Genomic DNA, 20,014 nt, shown 5'->3' with positions numbered 1-20,014 from the left:
AAGCAGTCTGAGGAAAAGTTATCGCCACCTGCGATGTCTATAGTTACCATAGTTACAGATGTTGTTGTTTATTACCAGGTTAGCAGAAAAGTCACTGTTTACCAGAATGACAATAAAGCTGCAGAATGACTTTCTCAGTGAGTCCAGTTGTCAGCCCCAAACTTTCTGTTGTTCCCTCTGACTGGTGGACTGCAGATACTTGGTTCATTCCCCTGTTCACTGAAACACACAACTCAAACTTAAGATAACATTAATGCAGTAATATTTCTGTAGTGAACCTCTAGAGCTGAAAGCCGACTTTGATCCTGTCATCATTATACTAATAGCCCTGGAATGTTATACTAAAATTAGCTTATATCTTTGTAAATGACAGTTTTCATGTTTTTTTTTCTTATTTTTCAGTGGGATTGTAGATGATACATTTGTTTCTTAACATTAGCTAACATGTGCTCAATAATGCAGCAGGTCAAAAGGCTTTTGGGTGATCGAGGGAACTGTTTTACTAGTCAGGAGCTACACTGCATGATTCCACAGATACATAAAGGTCATTGAAGAAGACTTTGCATTAAAACAGTATTCAGTTTATTTTTAATAAAGCCTTTGGTTTTAATATTTTTTTTGTTGCAGAAAAAAGGTCTTCATTGAATATTTTATCATAGTTTTTGTTAAGGAAATTTACACAACTGAAAGGTTGCATTAGATCTAATACATAGAGTAAGTGAATCTGATATGTGTTCAGGTGCTAGAGCCTCAGAATGTGGATCCATCCATGGTCCAGATGACCTTTCTGGATGATGTGGTCCACTCCCTTCTGAAAGGAGAAAACATCGGCATCACCTCCAGACGAAGGTCACGATCCAGCCAGAACAATAACACTGCCCACGTGAGTACACACAAAACACACACAACGGCATATGTGCACAGCTGTTAAAAGCTTCCTAACATTAGCTGTCAGTGCTGCTGAAAAGGGTGAACACATTTTAAAATATTGACCTGTGTAACTGTCTGCAGAAGGCATCAATGTACTAACAAAAAATGAAGAAAATTAAGTCTTCTGCAGAATTAATTCTATTTGTGACCAATTAATAACCAAATGATATATACTGCTCCACTGCTTCACTCTGCATTAAACAAATAACAAGCCTCACTCACTAAGATGCTACCCATTGGAAATGGTAAAAAAAAAAACTGAAAATCAATATGATGCAGTCAGTGTTGATCCTGTGGCCACAAATAAATCTGTGTATGGGAAACTAAAATGTAAAAATATTTGATTATGACATCGTGGCGGACAGCACAGTCTAGGTAATTAATGGAAAACAGTCTCATACATAGAATGAAAAAACTGTAGCTTCGTGTGCAGTCAATGCAGTTTGCATGACACGATACTGGCTGGAAGTAAGTTTAAGAGAAAAAAACGCTGTCCTGAAATTCAAATTAATCCTCAAATCAAGCAGAATTTCATGTTCCATCAACAATTAATGCAGGTTATTTCATTCTGTCATCAAACCACCATCAGACCTCTGTCCAAAGAAGGATGAAGTGAACAAAACAATATACTAAATACAGTATATAGGAAAAGTGTGATTTTGTCCAGATGAGATCCATGTATCATTGACAGGTGATGGTCCCTTTATGTTGCTAAAGAAGAAGAGGACAAAGACAACACATGTCCAGTTTGGTGAAAATGAAGATTTATTTTAAAAAGACAAACACTCTGTTTCCCATTTTTCACATACAGACTTCAAATGGATTACATGTATTTAGGCCTGCACTTAATCTGCAGCTTATTCTCTTGAGTCATTAAATAGTCCGAGACTGTTGAACTACTCTGTTTGATCGAGCTGAATGCAGCCAGAACACAGCCTTTGTTGTTGTGTTTCTGTCAGTGCGGGTGGACAATGCTTGTTTCAATTTGTCAAGCACTCATCTACATTATGTGTGTTTATCTGTTTGTTTCAGAGATATTGAACCACATAGCTTCCCAAATCGGTTATCATGCACTGTTCCAAACTAGGAGAATTTCATTGTATCTTCAATCTATGAATTCTTTCTTATTACTGTTAGTCCCATGTCTGCTGTCTCATTGTTTCTGCTTTCGCTCTGTTTCCCAATGGAGATAGCTTTAAAGTAAAAGGCGTTCCTATGTGCTTTTGATTTATCTTTACATTAAAAGTCAACACACACAGACATACACTGTTGTACTGGTTACCAACTGGCTCCTTTCATGTTACAGCGCTCTTCAATTTGGCAGATGTAGTCAGAACACTGTTTAGACTTTGGTTTTGTTTGGTCAAAAATGATGAGACGTCCTGTGTATGAAAGGAGCTCATTGGTGAACCGGTCTGTTGAAAACTCAGCCAGTCATTTCTGGTCCCGCAGTCATTAACAAAATCTCTCCTTGTCCCACATTTTCTTTATATTCATTTCATTTTGTTATTTTCTTTTTCTTGTTAACACGTTAAAGATGGCAGGAGGGAGACCCGGCGGGACCACTGGCAACAATCAGGTACCCCCAACCCCCCACCCACCCCCACACCCACTTCACATTCACCTCATGCCCACCTCACACCAACCCCCAAACCCACTAACCCTCCATAACCATGTTTTCCACAATATTGTACAAATGAAGACAGAGTCAAACTGACAGACATAACCTGTGCTTGTTTTATCAGTAGTAGTAGTAGGACTAATTTATTTTACATTTTCAGCGCACCAGGCAGCTGATGATCCAACCACTGGTTTTCTTTGAGTGCCCAGCGCACAAACTCAAATCTGAACACTTCCTCCCAGCTCACTGTTGATTTCCTGAAATGTAGCTGTGATTCAAAACATCAGTACTGAGCTTCAGGGTGATTTGGTGCACTGTAACAAAACTGGAAAACATACACCGATCAGCCATGACATTAAAACAGGTGATTGGTTTTAATGTTGTGACTGATCTGTGTATTTTTTGACTGAGTCGAGCCATGAAGCTGTGGAAAATAATTCAAACTACAAATTTAATTTAGTTTTAAATCGAATTGCTAATGGTTCAGAATGAACTCTTAAAACAGATATATAGACAAATCAGCCACAACAATAAAACCAGTTCCGTGTTTTAATGTTATGGCTGATTGGTGTATTTTTAAACTCAGAGTGGCATGAGAGTGTCCACATCGACATGTCCATGAACCAGCAGGCTGAGCTGCCTCAAGTTCATCCATCTTCACTGTGTCACTGCTTATTGGCAGGAAATCTCCACACAGGGAGATTACATAAGAGATTAATTCAGAGTTAAAAAAGAAAACCGCAACTGCTTCAGACAGCAGGTGCTCCTAGAATATAGAATCAGCATTTTATTCCATTTCCACTTTGGTATCATTTGCTCATCAGTCACCAAAAGACATCATTAAATTCTCAGTCTATCTGTAACCTTTACAGATTTGTGAACCCGTATCTGCAAAGTGCAGCCTTACAAGTTGATGACAAATGCAGAATCTTTTTGCTGATACAGCACTTGAATGAACACATGACATACGTTAAAAAATACTTAAAATGACCAATATCAGGCTAGTAGTAAAACAGTATACGATTCTTCAAGCACTCTTCATGTCTTCAGTATTTGTATAATTAACTCTTTCTCTGACCTGTGTATCTGTTTCACTTTGGTTTAACATTTTCACTTTGACACATCTGTTTCTCTTAACATGTGTATCAAAAACTTTCCTAGTAGTCAACATAAAATAACTTTGTACCAGTTTGAAAAAAGATTTTGAGAATCATCAAATGAAAATCAGTCACAAAACAATATCAGTGTGTGCTCATAGAACACAGTGTAAGGATGCACACTGTCGGCCACATGCTGCAGAGGAAAATACAAAGTGAAATATTAATTTTAAAGAGTAACTATGCCCCAGCAAAAACATCCTGCCCACATTGCTATCTATTTTTTACTGAATCCTCTGTCTCTTCCTCAGCCTGAGCAGTACAGCTTTCACAATGACAAAATGCTACTTCACAGCTGGGTGTGGTCACAAGTTCACAAACCACACGGGACCACTCTAGCTGTGGAGATGGGTGTTGAGGTCAGCGCAGTGATCGTTTAGTGTAGTGTGGAGTTTCTCTTTGACTCCAAGCCCTGAGATCAAGTCCTGTTTGTAATGGAGGTAACACCCCATAGCCTGTCCATCTCCTTCAGTAGCCCAGTGCAAGATGAGCTCAGTGTAAAAAGTGAGGATCACAAAGAGTTAAAGTGCTGCTCTGACGTTCATAAATAACTGGGATTTAACTGAGCTGATCAGAACTCATCTCACTGTGCTGGATACTCTAGGCTTTTGGAACAGCCAGTGATACATAACCCATTTGCCCAGGTACCAGTACCTACTACGCATTCTTTACCCCACTGTAATTTCCATCTGGGCATTAGCCAAGGTCACACTCACAGGCTCATTTAACAGTTCACCCTGCAAATTTTCAGCATGCTTGAAAATGAGTGGCATGTCCCAGACAGGCTCAGGAACACAGGACAGTAACTACACAGAGTGGCACGCTGACCTTCTGTCAGCAGGGAGCTGAGAAGTCTCCATAATAACCCTGCAGATGTTGTCTTCTACGTGTACTGAGAGGCTGGCCTAACTGTGTTCTTCCTTGTGATGCATCATCATCGAGCCCTGCATTACTCACCCCGGTTAACAGCATCGTACGAACATCAAAACACCTACTGTTGTGGGTGACCTGGTCAAGATTTGTACTTGACTTATCTGGGCTATAGGAAGGCATAAATGTTATCAGAGGCATGGAAAGCTTACTCTGCCTGTATTAATAACAGATGTAATTATATAAATTTGTCTGTGAATTAAGTGGCTCAGGTTGGTGTTTCTGACTTATTTGGATTTGCAGGATCAGCATCAGTCAATCCCTTTCTCTTTAAAAAAAAAAGATCCTGTCCATGCAGCAGCACTTCCACAGTCTGCCATCGCTACTCTTACACCTCCTTTACTTCACTCATCTGGTCGCATTATTGGAGCATATTCATGAGGACGTTTCTTAAAATACAGATTTAATGTTTGTTTCCTCTAAATTATCTCATAGTTAATATGACTACAATCTTGCAAAGAACTGATGTAAAGATTTGAATGTTTTTCTTGATTACATGCAGCACAAATTACTACTGTACTTGTGCAACAGAAAGCTTGACATCTTTCTCTGTCTAGCTCCAGCAGATAAAACTTAGCTCTATTGTAAAAGTGTAAAGTTCCACCTTCACTAATAATCTAATAATGTGTTCAGTTTTATTGCTTGGAGGCTAGATGAAAAAGGTTTTCCCTGGTGGCCTAAAATGTATTGCACCTACAAATTCTCTGCAACATTGTTGAAAACCAGCTTGAACTATGTTCACATACAAAATACAGTAACATGCCATAGGAACTCTTTTAGATTAAACAGATTACATTAACAATAGGAAGTGTTTTGTTGTTCTGTTAGTCACACAGTGCAGTCAGGTGTCTGGATACTTTTCTTGTCTCTGTACAACAGATTGGAAATGAAACACCTAACATGAGGATATCTCCACTGTAGAGATCAGAAAGTAATTGGATAATTTATCAAAGAATTTAACTAAATAATGTGTAATATTTGGTGTGGCTTTTTTTTTCTTGGTCTCCAGCAGTGAAACACATGATCACTTCACTGGAGGTCAGGTGACTAACTTGGACAATGAAGAACATACCTTTAAAAAAACATTTGTGGTTGCTTTATTCTGAGCCTAAAATGTATGTATGAAATTGGTTGCATGACATACTTTCTCCAGCGTGAACAAGTAGAGTCAAAACAATGAAAAACATATTGTTGTCCAAAGACTTTCTGACTGCACTGTACATATCCACTTTCAGTTTGTATTTCTAGTCAGTCATTTGTGTATGTAAAAGAATATCCAGTGTCCCTCACTCATTTGGCATTGATGAATGTTTGGGTCAATTCATACACAATTCAAATGGTATAATTTCTTTCTCCTTTTCTATATTCGGTAGCGTTGCTGCCCCTAATAAGACAAACTGGTCAGAATTTTCATTTCATTTATCTGACCCAAACTTTGGATTGGCTGTCTCCTCCCCTGCTTTGTGAATCAAGAAAAATGTAGCTGAATAGTCATAGAGAGTAAAGACCACTGCTGTGTAGGTTTCCAAAGCAGGTTTATTCAGTGGCTCAAATGTGGATACAGTCACTGGAAGACTGATATGTTGATATATCTGATGTAATATCATCCAGCTGCCACTTACATACAACAAGGGGACAGAATACACATCCCAATATACACTCTGTAACCAGTTTATTAGGTCCACCTAACAAAACCTCATGCAGTGTAATGCAACAGTCCTGCATTAAATCCTCCCATCATGAAGGTTATAATGTTTGGTTTTTGTTGACATGCTGATTCAACTGTACGGTCATTTGGGATGTAGTTTATGGTTCAGTTGAATGGCTGTGGGTTACACTGAATGTGTTTCTAAGTAGTAGACAAAAATACCAGAAAAGCTCTCAGTACTGATGCCACAGCCTCTAACAGCAGAACATGTGCTATCTATGGTATTCATGCATTATTTCTGACTAGAGAGGAAGCTGATTTCATGTGAGCTGTTACAGAAAAATTTTCCCTCTGCAAGAGACACATGTTGTGTAAAAAGGTTATTGAATAGAAGGACTACCACATCTAAGGTTAAGTTTATTTGCATTCCTTTCAGTAAATATCACATCACTGGATATCAGCGATCATTAGGCAAAGATGATTAAGATGCCATTGCTGTGCTCAGTCATGGAGCCCTCAGGCTTCACAAGGTTTTGCAGTGATCATGTTATAAGTGAGGATGATCATATTTTAGAAGTTCACTGGAGACTTGAACAACTGGCACTGGGATTACTGTGAGTTCTGTTGTGAGAGGATGCAGTGTTTGTAGTGATGGTAGAAACAGCTTGTTGTGTGGAATGAACCTGAAGTCCTATTGATATCGATGGACATGTCAGTAACCTTTTAATAGTTATTATTTAGTGTTTGTCTTGTTTTCATTACCTTAGCAGTGTACTGTAGGATGGTTGTGTACCTTGTTTTTCGATCCAGCTGTCACCAGTGCCCAAGGGTGAGCTTTAGTGAGGATATTTTTTTAGGCTAATTTTGGCATATAAAAAGTGAAGAGGGTCAGTATAGCCTCATATACATATAATTCCCTTAGTTTAACCCTGTATCTACAGCATGTAGCTCACTGTTATATGTTTATTGTGAATTGATTCCAATTTTCAATATGGTGACATTACAGCAGGACATCAATAATGTAATACATATAGTCACCAGCAGCACTGAATGCAGCCTCCAAAATTATCTTGAAGTTGAATCAACACAGCTCATAAACAGTATCAACACAAACCAAACATTAAAATCTCCATGAAGGTTGGGGTTTTTGAGGGACTGTTGGATTTGGCTGGATTAGTTTCAGACTGGAGGATCTAATAAACTGGGTGTAGTTTAAATCCAATATAACACCAGTTTAACTGTAAGATTCACAATTCACAATGATAGTTGATTTACTGCAGGGTGGTCATGTTAGGTTGCATGAGATTGTAGAGGTGTACCTAATAATCTGGTAACTGAGTGTAACATCACTATAATATTTGTTATTGTCATCACTGTGTTTGTCTGCATGTTCTGACCTTTGACTTTTCTTATACTTACAGAGTCATTACACGCGAGCCCAAGCCAACAGCCCCCGCCCCATCATGACTTCATCAGGCCCCAACCCAAAAGGTTCCCAGGGGACGCTGGCCTCCCAGCAGCACAGCCAATTGCAGCAAAGCCAGCAACCAGCCAGCCAATCACACCACTCACCCAGCAGCAGTGGACGGGAGCAGAGAGAACAGCGCAACTCTCGCTCATCCAGGAGGAAAGGATCAGACAGCAGCGTTCCAGAGGAAGACAAGGACAGGAGAGAGGAGAGCACAGGGAGAGGTGAGGACAGTCACCATCAAACCCTGCTGGAAAGGTTCTGTATTCAGCACTGACATTGTAGAGATTTCTTCTGCTCTTCTTTTTCCAATACAGAATTAGAGTGGATTTGACTGGAATGTTTACTGTTTATTAATTAATAACATTTAGAACATTGATTTCTTTTACATGTTCATGGTGGTTTTCCAGTTAGATGTTGCTCTTTAGCTGGCGTGGGTTCTAAACCCCCCCCCCCCCGCAAACCTCATGGATAAGCAGTATAGCTAATGGGTGGTTGGATGGATGTTGCTCTCCATTGTCAAGTTTCTTTACTGCCACCAGCAGTGTGTCACAGTCGGCGCTAATATAAACATTATGGTTAATTGTTACAGAGGAAAGTTTCTTTCACCACAGAGAGGATCTTTGGCTGAGCACAAACAGCAGCTTGTAGAGAGAACATCAACAGAAAACAGCATTTCACTTTGTTTCATTTTGGCCTGTTGGGAATTAACTTATGGCAGGAGATGTAATATGCTGCCATTTGTCATTTTAACCACCAAAATGCCAAGGCCAACACTGGCTAAAAATAAGAAGCCTGCTAGTGGATTGTTTTATTGGCAAAGAACAAGGAGACACAAAAGATCTGGTTAACCGTGGACCTTAGTGAATTAAGGTATTTTATCAACCTCAAACTAGAACTAAGCTGGGTATACACCCTGCTGCATAAATTTCATATGAATACAGAAAAGTGTCAGAAATTAGGCAGTGAACTGTCTGTGATTGTGCTGTAGTGATCAGTGCATCACAGGCAATAACAAGGATTTGTGAAATGTTCACAGAGCAAATCAACAGTAAAGAAGTGGTCATCATTTGGTTTTGTGTCTTTTATCCTGATTTTACTGTGTAGAGTTGAGCGGTTTCATGCCACTGCTGCATTACATTGCACTTTGCTAGTTCTCAGTTATCACAGGAAGAAATGGAAGTTTCCACAAGGCAATAATCTACATAATACCCAAGAGAAGAGAGGTAAATACAGGAAGCCATTTGAATGATGCCAGGCTGTTCTCACAGAAGAGATTCAATTGAGATGCAGAAACTTAAATTCACAATCTTGGATTTGAAAATATATCAGTTTATCCCCATTAATGGTTGTACACACCACAGCCTCCAGATATGATTCATAGGGATTTGTAGTGATCTAGGTTCTCTGATTCACTCTTTCAAACACAAAATAATCATCACTGTTTTGCCAAAATTATTTCTGGAGTAAATTTTTATTTCTGATAGTCAGTATAATAGAGACTACTGCAGAGTAAAAAACAGCTACAAGCAACAGGATTCAAGTCAAGAATGAGGTGAGAGTAAACAAACCGTTTCTGTTAATTTTTCCAGACTCCAAGTCCAAGGTGAAGCAGGCGGTGAACAAACGTAGAAAGGGTGAGGAAGATGAGAAGAAGGCAGGATTAAAGAGGCTGAAGACTGACATGACGTCTGATCTGTCAGAGAGCAGTGACTCAGAAAACCCACACAACAAGAGGACTGCCCACTCCTCCTGCTCCTCTTCCTCCTCATCGTCTTCGTCATCCTCCTCCTCGTCCTCTTCCTCCTCCTCAGAGCCCAACTCTGAGAATGAACTTAAGACTCGCACCAGTGATGTAAAACCAAGTGGGGTTTCCAAAATGGAGGAAGACGAGAAGCCGCTAATACAGGGTGCCAAAATGAACAGTTCCTCATCTCTCATTGGTCGGCTGTCCCCATGGGTGGAGCTTCAAGCAGCAGAGGAGAGCAAGAAGGGTGTGGTTAAGGAAACGGGCAAAATGATAATGAAGGAGGTAGAGGAATTGGTCGCAGTAACACAGATCACCCAGTCTCCACGGCAACAGTCTCTGATTCCTGACACCATCCAGGGCAGCATTATGGAGAGCAGCAAGAACACTGTGAAAGGTACAGTCAGCTGATGCATGGCAACTGTCATGAATATGACAAGTATGAGCAGAGTTAACATTCTTATTGGATTTTTTCTATTTTTTTTCTTTTTTAGCATCTTCTCGATCCCAGACCCCGCTGTCGTCCCACCTCCATGGCAGTGGTGTGATCGACATCACAGATGACGCCCAGGCCACAGTGCACCGCGAGAGTTCAGAGGCAGTGTCAGCGCTGCTCGCCTCCCAGAAGGCTGAGTCCACTGCCCTCTCACCTTATCTTCCCCTCAACCCCTCCCCCGTCTCCTCACCTCCCATTCCACCCTCTCCCTCACCATCAGAGGGAGGCCGCAGGACAGATATTGAACCTCCCATGCATCAGCAGCAGCAGCAAGGCATAATAGGAGTTGGTGTGACAGCAGCCAGGAGCTCAGGCAGCAAGATTGAGTTTGCTCCCTCTGAGGTCATCAGGTGAGAGCAGAGGTCTTCGATTCAAAGAACTTAATTCGTCCTCAGTGGATCAATGTAAAAAGTGTGTATGTCTTAAAGACAGCTTCTGAATATTACAACTCAAGCTGCTTCTTGAATGTGGTGAGTGGGTGGCAAATGTGTTTTTTAAATAGACCATGGGGTCACCAAAAGATCTCAGTCTCTGTAACAGATGATGAGTCTGTTACAGAGACTGGAGGTCTTTTATTATTGATTGTCTTTAATAAGATACAGTATGTTACTCAGGGAAATCAGGGTTATGCAGGTAATTGGAGAACATGTTAAAGCCCCTTTGAGACAGGCCCTTTAGGTTCATTTGAAGACAATTAAACATGTCAGCCTCTTGTATAGATAAGCAGCCTGATGACTCTTAGATAGAAGTCACAACAACCATGTCTCTCAGTCAGACCTGTAAAAACTGTTTTCCCCTCCTGTGCACCTGGAGCTGAAGCCTCATACAATAACAATGTGACCAACAGTCTCTGCTTGTATTTCTAATGTTCATCCATGCAACTGTGGATGAATAAATTAATGTTCAAGAAAACAGTTCATGCATCCAGCATGTGAGCAAACAGGAATTAAACTAATTAAAGTTCCACCTTAACGTGCTTGTATGTACAAGATATTATAAAACAGGCAGCAGAATTTGCTTTCTAATTACATGAAAGGATGGAACTGTGCAGTGCAGTGAAGACTCCTCACACAGTAGTGAGAGTACTGTTCTTCCTTTCTTGGACTGATGCATGTCTCCAAACTGAGAGGGACTGTGTGTAGTTTAAATAGGTGGCACAGCAGCAGTAACTTCATTCATTATGTAAATCTTCTGGTGTTGGATTGTACTCTAACTGTAACCTCATTAACGCAAATCCTTTAATGCACAGCAAAAGGATCAGCCGATACACACAGATACACACAGTGAATCAGTGAGTGCTGCACAATCAAAGCTGTTGGTTTTTTCAGTTTTGCTCCTTGAATGCAACATTATTTGCAGTTTTTGCATTACTGCAATTAAATAAAATAAAGCAAAAGATAATAATGAGCCTGATGATGAAAACAATATTCATTGTGACCCTGTAAGCAGATATGTAGTTGCATCAATGCAAACGTATGCATATTTGAACAGGAATGTCAGTGTTTCATGAACCATAAAATCAGTGAGAAAACAAAGGGCCATCTGCCACTGCCAGTGTATTTGGCTGTAGGTCTATACATTCTTGGTGTTTTATTATTATCTTTTCAGACTTTGAGGTGCTTCATCGAAGTGAACTTTTTTTTCATTGTGAATTCACTAAAGTTGCTCATCAAAAGAGGCAGTGATGGGGTAAAATCATATCACTTTTTATTTATTATTTTTGCCAATTTAAAATAGTAATTTAAGATAATCCTGAATATAATCCTGTACATATTAAAATACCAGTTCTTCTGTGCTTTTTTTCAGGCCTGTCGCATCAATGGCTGATAACGTCGTGCTGGTGGAGAAGGAGAAAACCGTCCTTCCTCATCATCATCTTCATCATCATCAACAGCAGCAGCATCATCAGCCACACACACAACAACAGCAACACTACACATCTATCCACCCCGGCATTAAGAGCCCGTCTTTATCTGAAGAGACGAGAAAACATCCACAACAACAACTGCCCCCCCATAAGATGAACACAGTCCTCCCACCTGACTTAGCCAAATCCAAAATGAGCCCCAGCCCAAACCCCAGCCAACCTCAGCTCGACTCCCTGAAACAGAAACCCCAGCACCCCAACAACTCTCAGAGCCACCCCTACCCCAACACACACCCAAATGAATTTCTCAAAGTTAAGTCCCAGCCAGGCCTGCTGGACATCTCCAAACCCAAACCCAACACCTCCCCGGAGGTCTCTAAACATAAAATACCAAGGTACTCTGATACCTCGCCCCCTCCGACAGGCCGTTTGTCTGCTAAAGTAGAAACAGTAGAATCTGTGCGGTCTGGTTTTAAGCCGGTGCCGGCGCGGCCTGAGTCAGTTGGAGGCGGTGCAAGCGGCAGCACCAAGAGCCCCCTGATAATCGATAAGAACGAAACCTTCACTGTTTACAGGGACCCAGCACTGGTCCGCTCCGACACAGAGAACTCTGCTGCAGCCACCGTCTCTTCCAACCACGTGGCAGCCTATCTCCACCCCCACCTGCACACCCTGCACTCCCCGTCCCCCCACTCCCCCTGCCTCACCCCTGCATCCCACCCCCACGCCACTTCCCACCTCCTCGCCGCTCCTCACGCCTCTGCCCTACCTCATCCGCACCTTTTACCCCCTGGGGTGCTCCCAGCTATGCCTCCTCCCACAGCATCTCTCCTTGGGGGACACCCTCGGCTTGACTCCCCTGGCGGGTTGGGCCACCTCGGCCTACCTCACCCAGCAGCCGCACACCAGCAGCAGTTTCTACAGGTCTGACTCCAGATACCTACACACCATTTAAAGCTGCACTAGGATGGATTGTTCTGTAAAACATCGTGTCAAAAAGCTAAAGTAAAAAATGTTTTTGTTTTCAGGGTCAGGGCCCCCCTCCACCCCCTCTACTAACCCAGGCTCACAGCGGGGCAGCAGGGCTGGGCCTGTACCCAATTCTCTGGCAGTACCCCAATGGAACACCAACCTCCTACCCCCCAGGACTCAACCTTCCCCCCACAGCTAAGTGGGTCCACCCTGAAAATCCTGTCACCGTGAATTCTGAGGCATCTCTCAGGAGGGTAGGTGTTTTCATGTTTGCATGTGTTTGTGTGTATTTAGGAGGGAATGTACATGCACATGTGATTTTGTCTTTGTTTGATAGTTAACTGTGTTTATCTTGGAACAGGGACAACAGTGGAGGAGGGACAGAGGGTGAGATGTGATGGAGATCATTTGTCAGCCAGGGGGAAGATGTAGCTGGGCTTTCTTATAGTCTCGTAAAAATTAATTGTTATGCCCTCTCAATGGTTTTTGACATGAACGCTGGATGTGATAACATTTGACACTAATGTACCAACTTAGTAAAAGTTAACTAAAAATTTTTGCATGCTGCCGCAAAGGAAGTGATGAAGACGCAGGCGAACTTCAACAGACTGCAGTCCCACATTCTGTCCTTCTGACCATTTTGCCAAACTATTACAATAGAGCTTCTATGTGCTCAGTCAGCAAATACCAACACAAAAAGTGTCTGTCTTTAGTCAGAACGTTTGAAGATGGTACATTGACACAGAATTAACTGAATCTGTGGCTCAAACAATTTTAGTTTGAAATATTTAATAAAACTGACTTTTACATGAATATAGGGCTTCGACTCATAAATCTTAAAAGGCCTCTATTTCGTCAAAATACACAGGGGTTGTTCTTTTCTGTTCACTGTCTATGGAGGAAATCTTACATGACATTGCTACACTGAACTCAAAGAGACTGATAAAAATTCAGTCCTTTAAACTGGTCTGTACTCCCATTAGGACTGTCCTTTTTATTGATAGGGAAGTAGAGTCACCTGTATAAGCATGTATTTGTTATGTATTACGCAGAAGTGTAGTAACAGCTGAAACGAGTTATTGCACAGCTATGTGTGTGTGTGTGTGTGTGTGTGTGTGTGTATGTGTGTGTGTGTGTGTGTGTGCGTGCATGCGTGTGTGTTAGATCACTGATAAGGGTGTGCTTGTATCTTTATCTGAAAATAATTCACACCATCCAGCGGGTTAGAGCTGAGTGTCCATAGTTTAAGACAATGTTGTTGAATGAGCGTATAGGTGTAATTTATCATGATAGTATCTTTACTGTGTGTGTTTGCACTTACTACATACCTGTCTGTAGTTGTGTAATTCAGATTTATTATTTTAATGATGTTGTGTTTGTGTGTGTGTGTGTGTGTGTGTGTTGTGTGTGTAGAACACAGCCAGTCCATGGCTGCACCAGGCTGCTGGGAACGCTGGTGAGGGTCTGGGTTTGCTGAGCCACGTCCCTGTTCGGCCAGCAAGCGCCGACGCCCACCGCCCCCCTGTCAAGATCAACACACACACAAGCCCTCCACTGTCAAAGACCAGCATGGATGTTCATAAAGAGTGAGTCAGAAATGGCTTAAACTGTAAAAGTACCATCAGTCTACAACAAAACAAGTGCGAAATAAGTAAATTCCTAGATGAAGTCAAGAGGAATTTAAAAGAGGACTATTGAACATGTGTATGGGTGTTATTTCACACATTTCTAACATTAGATTATGTTCAGTCCAGCTGGAGCTGGTCAGTGCAGCTCTCCAGTGTGCAGAGAGTCACAGACTCAGTGGGAGCATGAGGCATTCCCTCAGTCTGTAGTTAAATTAAGCACTAGAGAGTTGGACTGAAAGAAACTCCGCAGGAGAAAGACGGGCCACAGAATATTTGCTTTGGACATTTGAGCAGCCTGCCCTTCCCATTGTGAAGCATGATGTGTTCAGAGAGCTAAGTTAGTCCAGAGAGGCAGATGAGCAACGCCAGGTCAGTCAGATGAAATGAAGTGGCACTAATCCAATATTAAAGCGGTTCAGACAGAATGCTGTTCATTCAGCAGCCTGTGCTCTCCTTATGTAACCACCGGCCATTATTTAGACGCCACTGAATACACAAACACACAAACACACAGCATCGCTGAGGAAACATCACAGATCGCTTGTCTCTCTCATTAGCCTAGTTATGTCATGTTTGTTAAAACTGGCAGTAATACCACAATCCCCTGCAGATGGTCTAAACCTGCCTGTTACCCAACTGAATGTAGACTTTCATACATCCACAATAATGTTTCACATACTTGTGTTTTTTTAGTAATTAGTTAGTTTATTTTATGAATAATAATCAATGTGTTTTATTTAGATTAATTGTAGTGTGCTGCTAAAATTGAGTTTTGTTTTAACTGTGAAAGTGATCTTCAGCTGATCTGCAGGGCTCTATCTGCTGCTTCCAAAGTTTGTGCAATTTAAAAAATTTTGACAGGATTCAGTTTTATGGGATGTAGCAAAATAAATTAGTTTTATTCATTAATAAAATGTTTTTAGCATAACAAGAAAGACAAGAATAAAAAGCATGAACAAACCAAAGCAGAGTAACTTTTTAGAACAAACAAATCTTGTCTTAAATATTGGACTTGTCTGTATGCAGAGATGTGGATAAGAAAGGCTTTGTGGACACGATCAGGACTCTGACGTTGGCCCAGCTGAAACAGGAGCAGACGGACAGGAGTCGCACCCCCACAGGGAAGGACGTCCACTTACACCGTCTCTACCTGGACCCCCTCACCAAGGCTCGCCTGGCAAACACACAGGTACACTGCACTTCAATATTATTATGAGCATCATCATTGTCTTTATCAGTCACAGTAGTAGTTATACATAACATGTTTGAATGTGATAATTAAGTATGTGAATTTAAATGTAGTACCACCAATTTACATATGCGTCTTTTATAATAGATAGTCACAACAAATTATTATTTTACAAAGCCATTCAAAAAATGTATAAGAATAAAATGTATAATAATAAACACACCAGCATGAACTTAATGCAGTTTAAAAAATGGTGCATGTGCCTAATGTACTATTATATTAGTCTATTATATTGCCTCTTCATAGTCTTCATACTTCTCTCTTTTGAGAATTGTTCATTGGCCTTTGCAGTCATGCCTGTGTTGGTTCATGATGCCCAGTCTTAAATTATCAGACCCATATATTTGTTGACATGGAAACCAAATAACCTCAAAATGTAACTGGAGTGCCTCGATCTTCTTGTTTGAAAATTAGAAAATCGCTCCTTATCAGTGTTTGTATTTTCTTTTCCAGGATGCAGTTCAGGCGGCAGATCGAGCCAGTAAATACAAAGAAGAGAATCGTCAAATCCTGAAAGAGAGCATCGAGGTCGCTCCCTTCACCGCGAAGATCCAACGCTCCAGTGACCCCGGGATGGACCGAGACAGAGAGCGAAGCAGGGACTCTGCCTTCCCTGTCCGGATACCAGCTCTCACCTCCCCCAGCCCCAAGGCCAGCCACACCCATCCCCATGTCATCCAATCAGAAAAGAGCAACTACTTCACCACACTGTCCAACAGTGTAGTGAATGAGCCTCCAAGACTGTACTCCTCCAAGGAGCTCAGCTCTTATTATGAGAAAGCATCCGTTGGAGCTCCAGGGGTTGTAGCCAGTATTGGGGCCGCTGTGCCAAACCAGGGAGCTCTGTCCCTGGGCAGCCACAGCTCCAAAACCTCCCTCTCCAAGCCCCCTCCTCTCATCAAGCACCAGCCAGAGGGAGGAGAGGGTTTAGCAGGGAAAATCACTGAGCAGCTCAACCAGCAGGTAACACTAGTCCAACAGCAGCATCAGCACCACACAGGTATTGACAGGATAGAACGCCGCAGCCCTGCCATTTCTCCTTCCTCTTCTACGTCCTCCTCTTCCTCTTCAGCCCCCAACCACCATCATCATCACCACCATCACCACCAACAGCAGCAGCAACACCAGCTCAGGGCAATGCCATCGCTCCACCGAGCGCCTGTCTTCCATCCCCCCACGCAGCACGCGCTGGAACGGAAAGAGGCTGCAGAGCGAGAGAGGGAGCGAGAGAAGGAAAGGGAGAAAGAAAGGGAGAGAGCAGGTTATGGTGGACGCCTGTCTCCACCTACCCTCACACCCATCCAGCCAGTTAGCTTAGCGGCAACTGGTAGCAAAACATCAGCAGAACAGCAGAAACCTCCCACACTGCTGCCGGAACTCAGGGACGTCAAAGGTCATGGAAATGCTCTCGCCATCACCTCTGTGGCCTCTGCCATCAGTGGGGAGATTATGACTTCATCAACAGACAGGTGGAGAGGTGGAGAGATAATTCAGGATAGAGGAGTAGTGTACTCTGGAGAGAAAGGAGTGTCGAGGAGCAAGCCCCAAGCCGCAATGGCATCAGTCATTGTACGTCCATCGACTGCCATTAAGTACGACAGTTCTGTTGGTGCTAACAAATCTGGTGCTATGATCCATCAGGATCTTCCCCAGGGGAGGTTTTACCCATCCAAGCTTCAGGGGGAATGTCCCCGGTTAGGCGAGAGTGTTAGAGACCTTGGAGCTGGTAGGATTATCCAACCCAACTCGAACATGGATGACATGTGTGTCCAGTATAAAAAGACTTCTGTGTGTGGCCTGCAGGGAACTGTGGGAGCTAGTACCACAAACTCTGTGTGCAGGACTGTCGTTTCAGCCTCCTCAGCTTTTGGCATACAGAGTAAATGTGGGACAGCCTCCCGTGAGCTGGGTTACTCAGTTTCCGCTCGCAGTGAGATTGCAGCTCATAAAACTGGCATTGGTGGCTGGGTGCTGGGTCACTCAGGACCAGGAGAGCACCCGGAGGGCTTTGGCTCACGTACCACATCTCCTGGGGGATCACTGCCTCCCCCTAGTCCAGCAGGGACACCCCAACCAAGTCCATGCCTAACCCCAACACCTAGCTCCATTTCTGGCTCCACTCAGCCTTTCTCCACCTCCTTTGTCCATCTCAAGAAGCACAAAGCTGCTTTGGCTGCAGCTCAGTCCAGAAGCAACTTCTGCACAGCTCCCACATCCATCACAACTGGAAACTCCTGCTTGTCTGTGGATTCAGTCGACAAAGCTCCCATTCACAGCTCCCCACCTCCACCCTCCTCTAGCCAAGCCTCCTCCTCGTCATCAGTTGACAGCAGTAGCAGCAGCTCTGCAAGCGGGAGCACAACACCAGGCAAGTCCAGTCCCCTGCCTAACGGCCAGTCCTCAGGATCAGCCTCAACAAGCAGCGGGCAGCCCAGTAACTACCACAAGCTGAAGAAAGCCTGGTTAACCCGCCACTCAGAGGAGGACAGGAACACAACTGCTACAACAAGTTCCACCTGTACGAAACCAGAGAAGCTGCCCAGCACTACCACCAGCACCAGTAACACTAGTAACACCACTGCCATGTCAGAAATGATCAAACCATGTACAGTCAATCTCAGCGCCTCCACCTCCAGTGAAGTGGAAATGAGCAAGGACAGTGGAAGCAAAGGTGAGAGAGAGAGACAGTCAGAGGAGAAGATGGGGGGAACAGCAGGAGGTGGGGAGGAAAGGAAAGCAGCTCCTTCATCAAGGCGAGGGAACAAACGGTTATATGAGTCTGCCTCAGATAGCGGAGGAGATGACTCAGACGCCAGTGAGAGCAAGATGGAGGGGCGGGCCAAACGCCAGCCTAAACCAACCTACAAGAAGAAACAGAATGACATGGCCAAGAAGAAAGGAGACAATGAAAAGGAGGAAGATGACGGGAAGCCCAACGGCATCTTCAGATCAGCCCGAGAGAAGACCAAGCTGAAACTGGCCAGCAGCAGTAAGTTTTGTAAAGATATTTACTGCAGCAGTGACAGTTTTCTAGACAGACACTTTGAAAATATTAGTGGCAGTTAAAGGATGAGGCTGGTGATATTCTGTACTTTGGTTATTTTTGGCAAATCTCATGGACACACTCCAGCCAACAATGTGTTAGTCCACCTCTCAACACTTCCCTACCAGATCTGTGGCTTCAGCTCCCAACCCACTGATTCTTACTGAAAAAATATCATAAAACTAATGTTTTGTCTTTAATTTCCTAAAACAGCTGCTCACTGTAGTTTTAAGCAAATGTTACTCAAACTAAGGAAATTGTGTGTTTGTTGGGGACTATTTTGAGCTGCCGATCAATCCACATTTGGTGCAGTAGTGAGTATTAGGGGCAGCAGGTCACTGTGTATGAGACTGAGTCAAAGTAAACTACAGTGTGTGTGTTTATGGTGATGAAGGGACATGTCATGCAACAGTGATGTTTATTGATGTGTTTTATTATATTTATTGTATTATAATTTTTGGAAACAATGGAGCTCTTTGGTCCAGAGGAATGAGTTATATCAGTTGTTTGAAGCAATCAATTCATATTGTTTGTGAATCAAAGCAAAGAACAAACGTTACATCACCCTCCTATTACCCTCATTTCTCACTGTCAACTACTTCTGCTACAGCATGCTTATTTTATTGAGACCTACTACTTAAAGGTGGCTACTTGTACCTGCCACATTTCAACTTCATCAAATTATTGCAGCAGAAAAGCAAAGCCCTAAGGGCTGAGGATGAAACTGTTGGAGTGTCAGTTGAGAGCAGTTCAGAGACCCTGTTCAGACCTGGTATTAACATCCGTCTCAGGTGATCCGATCACAGGCGGTCAGCTCTAAGTTCAGGTGCAAACACACCCAAGACGCATTGAGGATGCATTTGAGATCCGATCACTCAGACCACATTCAGAGGTGGTCTGGACCACATTTGTCCACATTCTTTTAGCAATTTTAACGCAAGAGTGGACTGGTTTGTTCCAAAAAACCAAATTCAAAGCTTATTCAATCCTTTTGTACCTGAGTATTAATTAAAGACCAGTTTATCAACTACTACACACATAGCACGAGCACACCATGACAAGACGTGTCACCTTTTACCCCCATTAGCCTACTGGCTTGCTTTTAAATGTTCTTATAAGGAAGATTTCTGTAACTCTGTGTTCCTGGATTTTAAACTAAACACTACCTGCTCTGTTTCAGCAAGGGACCATGTAGCCAGCAAGTTATTCTTGTGGCTACATTGGTGAAAGAAAAAACTTTTCAGAATGAACATGTCCT

At 42.6% G+C, this 20,014-nt stretch overlaps 1 protein-coding gene across 1 annotated transcript in view; it reads left to right on the top strand.

The window, feature by feature from the left end:
• The window catches only part of jmjd1c (jumonji domain containing 1C), a 122,510-nt gene that overhangs the window by 90,980 nt on the left and 11,516 nt on the right, over positions 1 to 20,014 (top strand). Inside the window, exons 6-15 of the mRNA XM_022766033.1 lie at positions 740 to 883; positions 2,468 to 2,509; positions 7,708 to 7,978; positions 9,347 to 9,898; positions 9,996 to 10,347; positions 11,804 to 12,788; positions 12,893 to 13,090; positions 14,250 to 14,422; positions 15,488 to 15,653; positions 16,167 to 18,702. Of these exons, the coding sequence (XP_022621754.1) occupies positions 740 to 883; positions 2,468 to 2,509; positions 7,708 to 7,978; positions 9,347 to 9,898; positions 9,996 to 10,347; positions 11,804 to 12,788; positions 12,893 to 13,090; positions 14,250 to 14,422; positions 15,488 to 15,653; positions 16,167 to 18,702 (5,419 nt within the window). The remainder of the gene's footprint in view (positions 1 to 739; positions 884 to 2,467; positions 2,510 to 7,707; positions 7,979 to 9,346; positions 9,899 to 9,995; positions 10,348 to 11,803; positions 12,789 to 12,892; positions 13,091 to 14,249; positions 14,423 to 15,487; positions 15,654 to 16,166; positions 18,703 to 20,014) is intronic.

This window comes from Seriola dumerili, unplaced genomic scaffold (genome assembly GCF_002260705.1).
Source record: "Seriola dumerili isolate Sdu_G_001 unplaced genomic scaffold, Sdu_1.0 BDQW01000807.1, whole genome shotgun sequence".
Lineage (NCBI taxonomy): Eukaryota > Metazoa > Chordata > Actinopteri > Carangiformes > Carangidae > Seriola > Seriola dumerili.
The sequence above is the reverse complement of the archived record's forward strand: the minus strand, read 5'-3'. Positions and strand labels throughout refer to the sequence as shown.